Here is an 11,369-nt window from a genome sequence, read left to right on the forward strand (position 1 = left end):
TCTTAAATTATATGTAAGAAGTGGGTAGAATATGCCGGTTTTTGTGGCTCCCCCTTCAGTTATCTCTTGATGTTTACCCAGAGACGAGTTTCAAAGAAGTCGGTGTATTAAGCAAAGTCCCATGAAAGGAGGAGCTATGAAGAAACTCTCTTTTTTTGTGTATATTATGTAATAATATATCTGCTTTGATCTTTAGTATATTCTCAGTTCGAAGAACACATGCTTGGATGAGTTTAGAAGTCATGCAAATATACATCTCTCAATACATTGGGCAGTAAACAAGATCTTCAAAGTTGGGGAAGACTAGTCCCTACAACTTTCATAACTGAGAGTGAGAGAGCTATCAAGATTCTGAACCTCTCCTATCAAAACTTTTAACTACAGTTTCAAAAAGGAAGAAGCAGCAGCTTTGATGAAGAAAAGTTTTGAGGTACAGTAGATGGAAGTATCACCAAAACCTCCATGGATCCTTGAATGGAGGAACATAACTATCAGTAGGAGGAAGAAGCCTAAAGGACTCAACTGCTCTTTCTAACACCGGTCCCATCTGAGCATTTTATACAAACGACTCAAAAATCAGATATCTTCACACTTATTAAACACAAAAGATTAACAGAAAGTTACAGGTTTTGTTACCATGTCCCATTGCTTGCCAAGGGTTGAGGCATTCATGGTGTATAAGTACCCTGCAAAGTGTGAGATTCAGGAAAATGTCATGAGCTTTAAATTAGTGTTAACAATCAATCTCTCGTGAAAAAAGTTTTGTTTACCATCCCGTTCAGCTGTTGAAGAAATGTAGTGTCTGTACATCTTTGATGCTTCGGCCTGCCCAAATAACACAACAGTCAAGGCAAATAAGTCAGAACATCACTCAAACCCATTATGTCTTTAAACAAGAAGGATCTACTCAGATATAGAGAGAGAGAGAGATACGATTTTGGTAGGTGATTTGCGGACAAGGTACTCGTAGTACCAGTAAGGCTCCCCATCAATCTGCATAAAGTAAAACATATGGGGCTCATGCGTTTTGTAGATTCAATTTATTTTGTAAATAGAAGATGATAGTTACATCAGTAGAATGTGCATCAAGAACCGAGCTCTCTTCTAGACGTTGACTTGAAGTGACACGCTGCAGAAAGGTTATAGACACATACTTATTCAAACAATTTTGAGAAAGTTTGTTATGGTGATGTGTGTGGTCATGTAAGATGTGGGGTTTACCAGAGCTGATTTATCAGAGAGAACAGAGTCAGCTACGTCTTTGGCAGTCCATGTTTTCTTGTCTTTTGAAGTTAGGAAGCTTGGGTTTGGGGGACCTATCTGGATCGAAGAACCAATTTAAAGACATGAGGCGAGAAAGAGATTTAGTGTTTCTGGTAAGTGGGCAAACCAACCATAAACTATACCGAAATAGAAATGACTAGGTTGTCGATGAGATCAAGTCGTTCAGAAACAATCCGTAGACGCGCATCAGCTGGTGGACCATTTGAAACAGATTCAGTTTTAAAACTTGATGGCATATACAGTAACTAGAACGGTGGTTATACAAATATGGACAAAAGCACTCAAGAAATGCAAGGAGTTAAAAGGAAGGAAGGAAGTTACGAGAGAGTGGCGCAGCTGAAGAGTAACGTTCAGGTTTTCTTGATTCAACCCTTGCATAATATTAATATTAATATTAATATTAATAATTTATGTTAAAGTGAGATATAAACTTGAACTATATATTAGGAATCATTTTCATCGAAAGATTCAGTCATTCGTGAGTGAAGACATATATAAGAATACCATTTGAAGACAAGCTTCTCGGATGGAAGCTCGAGTGGGTAAGCATAAGAATAAGCATTAATATCATCCACCATGGAACCCATTTTAACTTCTTCTCCACCCATTTTCACTGCCGCAAAAGTGACTGCAAAAGAACAGAAACACAAAACGTTCTAGCATTACAGAAGATAGGTAACATGATTAATTGCCTAAACTGTGACAACCCGTCCCGTGGAACACCTGCCCATGGACCCCAGGTTCACAGCGCTGCAGCGCACCGACCCCAACCCCTCCATTATGAGATCTCACTATCTCCATAATTAGGTTGTTGGTGAGACTCGAACCCAGGTCCTCACCCTTTAACAGCATTCCCACAGGACAAGCTGTCACCAATTGATCATTATTGTGACAACCCGTCCCGTGGAACACCTGCCCATGGACCCCAGGCTCACAGCGCTGCAGCGCACCGACCCCAACCCCTCTATTATGAGATCTCACTATCTCCATAATTAGGTTTGGTGAGACTCGAACCCAGGTCCTCACCCTTTAACAGCATTCCCACAGGACAAGCTGTCACCAATTGATCCGACCCCAACCCCTCCATTATGAGTTCTCACTAACTCCATAATTAGGTTGTTGGTGAGACTCGAACCCAGGTCCTCACCCTTTAACAGCATTCCTACAGGACAAGCTGTCATCAATTGATCTGCAGGTCAATTGGTGACAGTTTGTCCTGTGGGAATGCTGTTAAAGGTGAGGACCTGGGTTCGAGTCTCACCAACAACCTAATTATGGAGTTAGTGAGAACTCATAATAGAGGGGTTGGGGTCGGTGCGCTGCAGCGCTGTGAGCTTGGGTCTACGGACGAGTGGTTCCGCAGGACAGGTTGTTACATAAACACTGAAAGATATATTAACTCTATTACTTCCAAAAAATCTTAGCTAAAAAGATAAAAAAAAAAACTTTACCAGGAGACGACGACAGTGGCAAGAGCGTAGATAAGGGAGAAGAGAGACCAATTAACACTAAATCCCTACGAGAAAGTCCCTCTTCCGATCTCCTCGTAGAAACACGAGAAGGAGAAATGATCAGCTCATTTGATTCTCCTCCATGACGATACTTGCTCGAAATGCTGTTGCTCCTCCTGCACCTGAAGAATTGAAAATCGCAAAAAGCTTTCGACGACGACGACGACGATGAAGAACCAATGTGGCGCGAATACTCCAGATAAATGAATTTACCTGTGAAGACGATAGCAGGGAGAGGAGAAAGATGGAGAGAGAAGAGCCATGGTTATTGCCTTCCTTCTTCTTCCTCTGTACCTCATCATCTATCCACTCTTTTCTTGTTTTGATATCAATAACCAAACACTAAACCGAATTTTACTAATTTCTAATTTCTAATTTCTAATTTCCGGTTTGAAAAGTCAGTATTATTAAACCGAAAGAGAAGACACGTCAGATTCGATCCTTATCCGGGCCAAGAATAAAATTAATCGTGTACCCAAGCAGACCCCCTCGTGACCTCGTCAACGCTTTTAGTTAATTTCTCTGGTACGTAAGCTCATTTTCTCTCCTAATCTTTCGTTTTTTCTTCCCCTTTTACTTCGATCGTTGACAAGGTCAAGAGTCCATTTGCATATAATCTCTCTTCTTCCCATCATTTTTTAAAATAAAATCTTGTGTTTCTTATTTGTTTTCTTTTTCTCATCGTATTTGTTCATACAGTAAAGTGACTCGTGACCAGCAGGTTCTATAATGTATGTCTTTTTTTACGTGTTATTATATATTGCTGTCTTATGTCTCTTGTTTGTTAACGGATACCAGTTTCGAACATGGCAGTATCTTTCTTACCAAGACAGGAGCATTTGCAATGAAGCCAGGAGGGGGAGAATTTGCATTGAATCCCCATGCAACATCATACGTACCACTCTATAAAAGAGTGGACCATGTTGATATGGAGATGAGTTTTGCAGGCGTCCAAGTGACGGTGCCCAAGAATTCGTCTGAAGTGGCGTACAAGCTGATACGGGATGATGATGATCTGGATATGGAGATGGAGATCATGGAGATGGAGATAGACATGGATATTGAATACCTTTTAGTGACATTCTCTGGTCTCTCTCAAGAGTCTATTACTGATGTATACCTGGCCAATAGCGGTGATCTTGAAGCAACCATTGAGATGCTCAATCAGCTTGAGGTAGATTCATTACTCATCTCTCCTATCTCATTCACTTGTAACATCATAGGACCTTGTCACATTTTTTTTCTTTCTTCTAAAGTTTAATGTAGTGATTCTGATCTACCTTCCTGTAGATATACAGCAATGAAGCTCACGAAAACCTCCTAGAGACGCTGGATATTGGGAATATGTGTGAATCAGGGCCTTCGACTTCAAAAGGTTCAACACAAAAGAAGGTAGCTACTGAAGTCGCTGCATCATCATCATCGGTTATCCCCAGTGCACCTGTATCGGCCTGATCTGATGATACCTTGGTTGTGATTTTTTTTTAATTATTTAATTTGTGTATGCACACCCATAATAAGTACAGTAATGAATGGGGGCTGTGTATTAATGAACTTGATGTAATCTTAGAGGAATTTAATGAAAGTGGCTAAGTGATATATGATAAAGAGTATAGTTTTTTTATTTTGTGCAAGTGCAAATCTAAAGTGTTGTGTTGATTAGCAGATTAGTTTGGTTTCTTGGACCCCTTTGTTTGCAATGGGTATATGTTAATGATTTAATGTCGATACTTTATAATAATAAGAAGAAAATTCACCAAAAAGAACGCCAACGGTCTTGGTTAATCATGATTAATCTCAGTATTTTAACTGAAGTTTTTAATTTCGATTAAAAAACGGTTCTTAATTTTTAAAATTTTAACTAAAAAAATATAAAAATCGTCTGTTAAATAAGAAATATAAAAAATGTTTCTTAGCTAAAAAATATAAAAGAAATGTTAAATCATAGACTAAGAATCCCGGTTAAGAGACCGAAGTTAATCATGCATTTAGATACAAATATGATGGTACCGTTTATTTGAGGGAATTCAAGGAAACCTGTTATTTTTTTCTGATTCCGATTGCGGTTCGGTTAATGCCAAAAACCCAAAATCAGGGACGGGCTTTACCTTACTGGTCTGAACTCAGAATACTTCGGGCTTAAAACGGGCCGCATCATATAACAATCCTACTCTCTCAAATTGTCAGCAACAACCTGTTTTAGAGACGTTTCTTCTTCGTTGATCAAAAAAAAAAAGACGTTTCTTCATGTGATAGATGTGTTCTTGACGTAGCGATAAACTATTGAGCTAATAGCAACGAAACGATCCGTTTTCAGTTCCTGCAAATTTTATTTTCTAGGAAACTTGATCTCATAATATGTAATATGCTAAAAACTCTTCCAGGCGGAGAAGTGGTTTTAACTTTTTATTGAAAAAGAAACAAATGTTTTTTTCTTTTTTTAAGAAACAAAGCACAAATGTCTATGAAGTTTTATTTTTGAAGTTGGGACTACTTCGAGGTTTGTATTCTACGATGGCTACAAAGCGAAGGTAAACAAGTTTTTCAAAAAGCTAAAGAGAGGGATTTAGCAAAAACAATTGAAAAAAAAACACTATATTACAGAGAAACAATCTATTATCAACAGAGATTTCAAAATCCTCTGTTTCTTGACCCGTTCTGATCATAGTGTTGCCCTCCATTTTGATTATCCCACCAACCATCTTGAGGCGGTCTAACCATCGTCCTGCTTTGATCCTGAATACCCATCTCAGGTCTGAACCCAGGAGGTGGAGGCGGGGGTGGTGGAAGCTGGTGGCTAGGGACATTTGGCTGCCATTCTGGTATGTCGTCATCATCATTGTCATTATTATAGCTCCTTGCAGAGTTTCCATACATGTGGATGAGCTGTCTTACTTGATCCAAAGACTTGGGTTGAGACGGTAATGGCTGGTGAGAAGAAACTGGCACGACCGATGATGAACTGAAGTTAAATTCCGGTAAATCATCATCATCTCTCGAAGCTACAGGACCAAACCCAGGTGGCGCATCATCATCATCATCTTCTTCCACAGCTTTGCCTCCATAACCATGATGATTGTTCCCCACTGATGCAGCAACAAGAGGTTTCTCTGTGAGATTCCCTCTCTGCTTCTTGTTTTCAGGCACAACAGATGCTCTAGAGCCAGAAGAAGCGTGAGAATGCTGACGTTTCAAACTGGGCTTGTTGACGGGTCGTCTCCACACAACAACACCAAGCAGCCCACTATCCAAAGACTTAATTTCCTCGAGCTGGTCTTTGGAGATGACTTTTGTCAGCAAATCTAGAGTCTCGCCACGTGTTGGGCAAAGGTAAAGCTCCACACCTGAGGCTGGCTCTGCGTAGCCAACTCTTTTATCAGCAACGTAGGAATGAACAACCTTCAAAATCAAAAGAAGAAAAACGGTTAAGACCGTTGTTTCTGTTATATCTAATGCGTTGTCTGAAACTACAAGTTAAAAGACTATTAAATAAATGATATTTGATTTCTTTACCTCAAAAAGGCTGCCACGCTGGCTCTTCGAAATGCCGTCTTTACAAGCCAAGTACATTACCTGCAATGCAAACAAACAAAAAGAGCACCCATGAATACATGACTAAATAAAGAACCAGCTTTCTGATAAATGTATATATAACGTTAGCTTATGCTTTGGCTTTAGGTCTGGGATGGTAAACAAAGTTATGGAAAGTTCATTGCCTATGTATTTGTATGTGGAAGGGATCGAAAGCTTGTGATTATTCTATACATCTCCCACGTAGACACATTAACTCAAGATATGGAGAGAAAAATAAAGGATTTTGCATCCAACTTTTTTTTGGATGAAATAATACAACAATTGACCAAATCAATATAGTTGGTTCTCTTGTGCTCAAGAGAGTCGCATTCCAGTGAAATGAACAGTGTGACTGTAATCTCTTTGCTTTCTGGTTTCCATGAAGAGAAGACAGAAGAGTTTTGAGATGAGACAAGGAAGAGAGAGTTAAGCACTATATATTTAACAAGTAAAAGGGCTGTTACTGATATTGTTGTTTGAGGCAAGAGATTATTTATGAACGTAATGCTACTACTACTACAGTGATAACAAAAGAAAGCTTTGTATACCATTAGGGTACGGGATCGAGACTTGGGAAGCTCTTGAATAAACTTCCCAAACCCACTCAGCCTAACTCTACCCTTAACTTCCAACATTGCCGGCCACTCGCTAGCGTCTGCTTTCTCACCACTGCCAAAGAAACACCCAGTCAGAGAATTCTCACTTCAATATTATTAGGTTAAACCAAGTATCAGCACAAATCATACGTAGTAAATCGTTTGACTGTACTAAAGATTCAAGCATGATGATAATCTTAAGGAACCAAAAAAACATCCAAGGTGGTTTTGCACAAGCTTATCTGATAATAACAGAAACTGGTTTCTCAAAGAAACTACCATTATAAACTAATACAAAGGAGAACATTAAACCTTGACATGGACTCTAGAGCATTCCCTACTCTGCTCAAAATACTTGACCCCTTTAAACACCTCATTAGTTTCCTATTTATGCTGATCCTAGGCATTCTTATCAGTATCTAACACTGAACGCCTTTTTAATTACGTAGCAAAATATATATATTCCTACGCTTTTTCAAAACTAATACAGTCGAAACAGAAAAGAGATCTAAATTGGTAAAAGAACTCAAATCTAAGCAACGGTTCAATAATTCTCAATGTTTAAAGGAATAAATACTATCAGCACAAAAAAGGAAAGAATCGTCTATGCCCAAAGAATCCAGTATCAAAGAATTAAAATAATAGTGATAAAATTACGTGATAAGAACTTACCTTCTGAAAATTCCAGTGACAGGGACTACAGAAGACATACTCAGTTGCAGTAATCCATGCCATACTTTTTCTCCCTTAATATCAGCACTGGAAGGCGTTTTCTCAAGTCCAGAGACATCATCAACTTTGACACTATCACCAGATTTTGGGGAAACTTCATCAATCTTCTCGGGGTTCGGTGTAGGAGAATCTTTGTCACTTGGTTCCTTCGGAGATCCTTTAGGAGACTTTGAGAGTCGGCCAACTTCGGAGTCACTTTTCTCGGACGCAGACACTTGCACTTCAGAATTACCATGTGGACTTTCAAATGGAGGCTCAGAGTCCAGGGACTCCATGAATTCATCAAGGGATACAATTGGTGGAAGAAACTCCACGTCCTTCAACTCATCATCCATCGCCAAACCTTGCATCGGATCGATCTCTTCAGTTGACGGAGGAGTATCACGTGAAGTTGTTTGATCAGTTTTTGCTGTCTTATCATTGAGAGTGGCTTCGGCAGAATGATTTTTGGCTTTGGGTCGACGTCTGCTACGTGACGTGGTACCAGCAGAGACATCTACCATGCCACTGTCAACGTGATCAATTTCAACCTGGAACTCACCCTTATGTGTTTTCCTCACCAGACTTCTGACATCAATATCTGTATCCCGCAGGACAACCATCTCTGCCATCTTTTCTGCTTTGGCTTGTCGCCATTCAGAAAGCTCCTTAGAAGCCAGCTCCTCGGCTGTCATTGAACACAACCTCTCAGCAGAGATCGCTCCAGACATAACTCTTTCCCTTAGCTCAGGATTGTTCTTATCTTTCAAATTGAATAAGAGGGACCTTCCCTTCTCTCTGTACTTTTTGTTCACACCCCCAAATAGCTTAAACAATTCCATTTCAATTTTAGAAGCCAAAATTTCTGGATCCTGGAATGACTTTTCAACATCGGTTCCAAAATCATTTGTGTCGCCAAGATCTGAAACATTGTCTAGAACCCATGAGAGTTCATTACCCTGTAAAAGGTCATCGTTGGAAAAAATAATATCTGTAAAAGGAACTTCATCTCGAGGGAAAACCTCGTCATATTGAGACTTAAGTCCATCAGATTGATTAACATCTTCCATTCTGATATCGACGGGAATCTCACCGTCCTTCTGCACAGATCTTTCAACATCGGTGGGAAACTCCGACATGGTTCCTTCGCCTACAGGGACGCTGAAGCTAGCAGGTGAGGCAGGTTGAAAACTTTGAGTACTCTCAGCATTCACCACAGGGCTTTCTCCACGCTTCACATTTTCTTCCCCTTTCGGAAATTCATCATGTTGCTGAACCAGGGCCAACGCAGACGCCAATGACTCCCTCATTTTGGACCTCACAGTCTCATTTACATCATGCATCGGTTTCACTGACCCTCGAGGTGGGATATTCTGTTTCTTGTTCACAACGTGGTTCCCAGGTTTCTGGAGAGCAGAGTCCATAACCGACACATTCTTTCCATGCATGAGCGAATTCAGATGGTTCCCAGGTTTCTGGAGAGAAGAGTCCATAAGCGTCACGTTCTTGCCATGCATGAGCGAATTCAGGGTCTTTTGAGAAAGCGCATTGGTGGGAATATGCAGAATCCCATTGCTTGCTGCTGGGGTCAATGGCTGTAACCATGGTCGACACTGCTGGTTTGGTGCCTCCGATGCAGTACCGCTTAAAGTAGTTTCAGGTGGTGAGCTACGCTTCCCAGCTAGCTGCATGGACCTGCCTAACTCCGCCATTTCCATCAAACTTTGATTCTTTATAAGTTTCTTATTCCCAAGAGAGACAGACCATTCACCTCAACAAGCTGTGATGTTAACAAACAAATAAACAAAAGAGTCAATACTGTTTGTCATGCTTTCATCCATATCAATTTTAATGCTTGAAACCTGCCCTCGTTAAGATAAGGAGAGGCACACACCAACGCAAAAAAAAAAACACATCTTTAGCTGATATCACGACCTCAATTACACTACGGAATCAACTAGATCCAATGATCATATGAAGAAAAAAAATCGAGATCGAAAATTCGCCAGAACATGTGTAGGCAAATAAGCTGATACAGAAGATCGACTGATTCAACAAAATGCGATTCGAATCCAGAATCAGGATCGCAACGACATGTATCTAAACAAAAGATCACTGACCCTAAAAGCTTTCGATTCTAAAACAAAATCCATCAAATCGAAACCAGTCAATCAATCTCACATAGATTTGATTTACCTGAATACGAGAAGTAGCGGCTCGAATCAACAGGAGCTTGTAGAAGATGAAGAGATTCGGCGGTTGGCAAGAGGATAAGAATGAAACCCTAATGAACAAATCCGGATGAGGCGGATTATCGGCTTCTTCTTCTTTTTACTTGGTGATAAAAACTGTGTGCTCCTCTCCTCGCTCGATGTGGATCGCACGTGTGTCTCTATATATTGGGATAATGGGCTTAAGAATAAAGCCCATATTAAATCATGAAAAAGGCCTTTAGACTTTACAGCCTCTTAGTTTTTTTTTTTGTTTTTTTTTCCTAACAAATTCAGTGCATATTCTAGACATGATTATTCCAGTTTCTTAAGAAGTTTTTTAAATAAAATAACTCATTTAATTAAATCAAAAACTAAATAAAATTAAGATAACTGATCCTTAATATATGATTTTGGGGACTGATCTTTAGAGAGTTTTAAAACTACGTATCAATAAACTCTTAAATATATTTTTTTTTCTCTTTTTTTCTGTCTTTGTCTTTTCGCGTCTTTTACAATAAATTTTGTTAACGTTTTTTTCTTCACACCTCCAAAATTGCAAACGAACTTATTGTGTGTTCAATTGGTTTCCCTTGGATGAAGATCTGAGCAAGAATTACTTTACGAAGCATACGCCATCCAAAAAAAAAAATCTTTGAAACTCTCGGACAAATCTTTATGAAAATAGAAAAAAAATCAGAGATATATGATAGCTAGGAAGGAGGACGAATAGGCCGTACGATTCTGGTAGGCGTGAAGGTAGACGCACCGAGCAGAGAGTTACTCACTTGGGCTCTTGTTAAAGTCGCCAAGCCTGGTGATATTGTCATCGCTCTTCACATCCTTGCCAACGGTACACTCTTTGTCTCTTTCTCTTACAATAAATCTTTGTTCTTTATGGTTTTCTCTTACAGAAAGCGATTACTACAAATTAGTTTACTCGTTTTTTCCTTAATTATGCGAGGTCTTGGCAAATCGTTAGTTTTGATTTCTAATTAGATCTAGTTAGATTGATTCAGACTCTTTACAATTGTAGCATGTGAATTGCCTTTAGGTTTATGACATTGCATTAGAACCAACAATGGTTTACTTTGATTGAGATCTTCTTTTGTTTTTCTATAGCTCACATGTAGAGCAACAATCAAGAGGCAAGAAGCGTCCTAATCCTTCATCTGATTTAGCACTTGTACAACAGCTATTTGTGTTTTGGTATATGGTACTGAAGCTGATACGGTTGACAAATACCTCCGGCTCGGTGCAACTTTTACTCGGTCATGTTTGAAAAATTTTGTAGAAGGAATAATAAATTTGTTTGGCGATGAGTACCTAAAAAGACCAGCACCAATTGATCTTCAACATCTGCTTGATATTAGAGAGCACCGTAGATTTCTAGGATGATAGGAAGCATCACATGTGGATCTCACGTATTTTACAGATATCCCTACAAATATAGTCAATATGATGGGTGTTTGATTTAGAATTCG

At 39.4% G+C, this 11,369-nt stretch overlaps 3 protein-coding genes across 4 annotated transcripts; 1 reads left to right on the forward strand and 2 right to left on the reverse strand.

Moving 5' to 3' along the window:
• Positions 1-207: 207 nt before the first annotated feature.
• On the reverse strand, positions 208-3,163 carry LOC108818325 (psbP domain-containing protein 5, chloroplastic). The gene is made up of 11 exons (XM_018591273.2): positions 3,009-3,163; positions 2,736-2,917; positions 1,789-1,912; positions 1,606-1,655; positions 1,407-1,474; positions 1,222-1,320; positions 1,070-1,129; positions 934-993; positions 771-825; positions 637-686; positions 208-547 (listed from the first exon to the last, which is right to left on the reverse strand). Exons 1-11 carry the CDS (start codon positions 3,095-3,097, stop codon positions 449-451), a joined length of 936 nt encoding a protein of 311 aa, XP_018446775.1. The 5' UTR covers positions 3,098-3,163; the 3' UTR covers positions 208-448.
• A 472-nt stretch (positions 3,164-3,635) lies between these two features.
• Positions 3,636-4,385, forward strand: LOC108816643 (polyadenylate-binding protein-interacting protein 5). Its single transcript, XM_018589204.2, has 2 exons — positions 3,636-3,969; positions 4,086-4,385. Exons 1-2 carry the CDS (start codon positions 3,640-3,642, stop codon positions 4,248-4,250), a joined length of 495 nt encoding a protein of 164 aa, XP_018444706.1. The 5' UTR covers positions 3,636-3,639; the 3' UTR covers positions 4,251-4,385.
• Positions 4,386-5,186: 801 nt separating this feature from the next.
• On the reverse strand, positions 5,187-10,035 carry LOC108817670 (uncharacterized). Of its 2 annotated transcripts, XM_018590423.2 has the most exons (5): positions 9,872-10,035; positions 7,637-9,455; positions 6,917-7,037; positions 6,309-6,368; positions 5,187-6,194 (listed from the first exon to the last, which is right to left on the reverse strand). In XM_018590423.2, exons 2-5 carry the CDS (start codon positions 9,391-9,393, stop codon positions 5,427-5,429), a joined length of 2,706 nt encoding a protein of 901 aa, XP_018445925.1. In that variant the 5' UTR covers positions 9,394-9,455; positions 9,872-10,035; the 3' UTR covers positions 5,187-5,426. The 2 variants fall into 2 exon arrangements, with proteins under 2 accessions (XP_018445925.1, XP_056846547.1); XM_056990567.1 differs by lacking the exons at positions 5,187-6,194; positions 6,309-6,368 and adding an exon at positions 6,534-6,738.
• Positions 10,036-11,369: the final 1,334 nt, after the last annotated feature.

Source organism: Raphanus sativus, chromosome 7 (genome assembly GCF_000801105.2).
Source record: "Raphanus sativus cultivar WK10039 chromosome 7, ASM80110v3, whole genome shotgun sequence".
Classification (NCBI taxonomy): Eukaryota; Viridiplantae; Streptophyta; class Magnoliopsida; order Brassicales; family Brassicaceae; genus Raphanus; species Raphanus sativus.

Coding starts and splice junctions, on each gene's coding strand:
- LOC108817670 (XM_018590423.2), bottom strand. CDS start 9,393: ATGGAAATGGCGGAGTTAGGCAGGTCCATGCAGCTAGCTGGGAAGCGT. Junction 7,038..7,636: donor GTCACTGGAATTTTCAGAAG/GTAAGTTCTTAT, acceptor TTTCTTTGGCAG/TGGTGAGAAAGCAGACGCTA. Junction 6,195..6,308: donor AGCGTGGCAGCCTTTTTGAG/GTAAAGAAATCA, acceptor TTGATTTTGAAG/GTTGTTCATTCCTACGTTGC.
- LOC108816643 (XM_018589204.2), top strand. CDS start 3,640: ATGAAGCCAGGAGGGGGAGAATTTGCATTGAATCCCCATGCAACATCA. Junction 3,970..4,085: donor AGATGCTCAATCAGCTTGAG/GTAGATTCATTA, acceptor ACCTTCCTGTAG/ATATACAGCAATGAAGCTCA.
- LOC108818325 (XM_018591273.2), bottom strand. CDS start 3,097: ATGATGAGGTACAGAGGAAGAAGAAGGAAGGCAATAACCATGGCTCTT. Junction 1,656..1,788: donor GAGAAGCTTGTCTTCAAATG/GTATTCTTATAT, acceptor ATATTATGCAAG/GGTTGAATCAAGAAAACCTG. Junction 994..1,069: donor TTGATGCACATTCTACTGAT/GTAACTATCATC, acceptor TACTTTATGCAG/ATTGATGGGGAGCCTTACTG.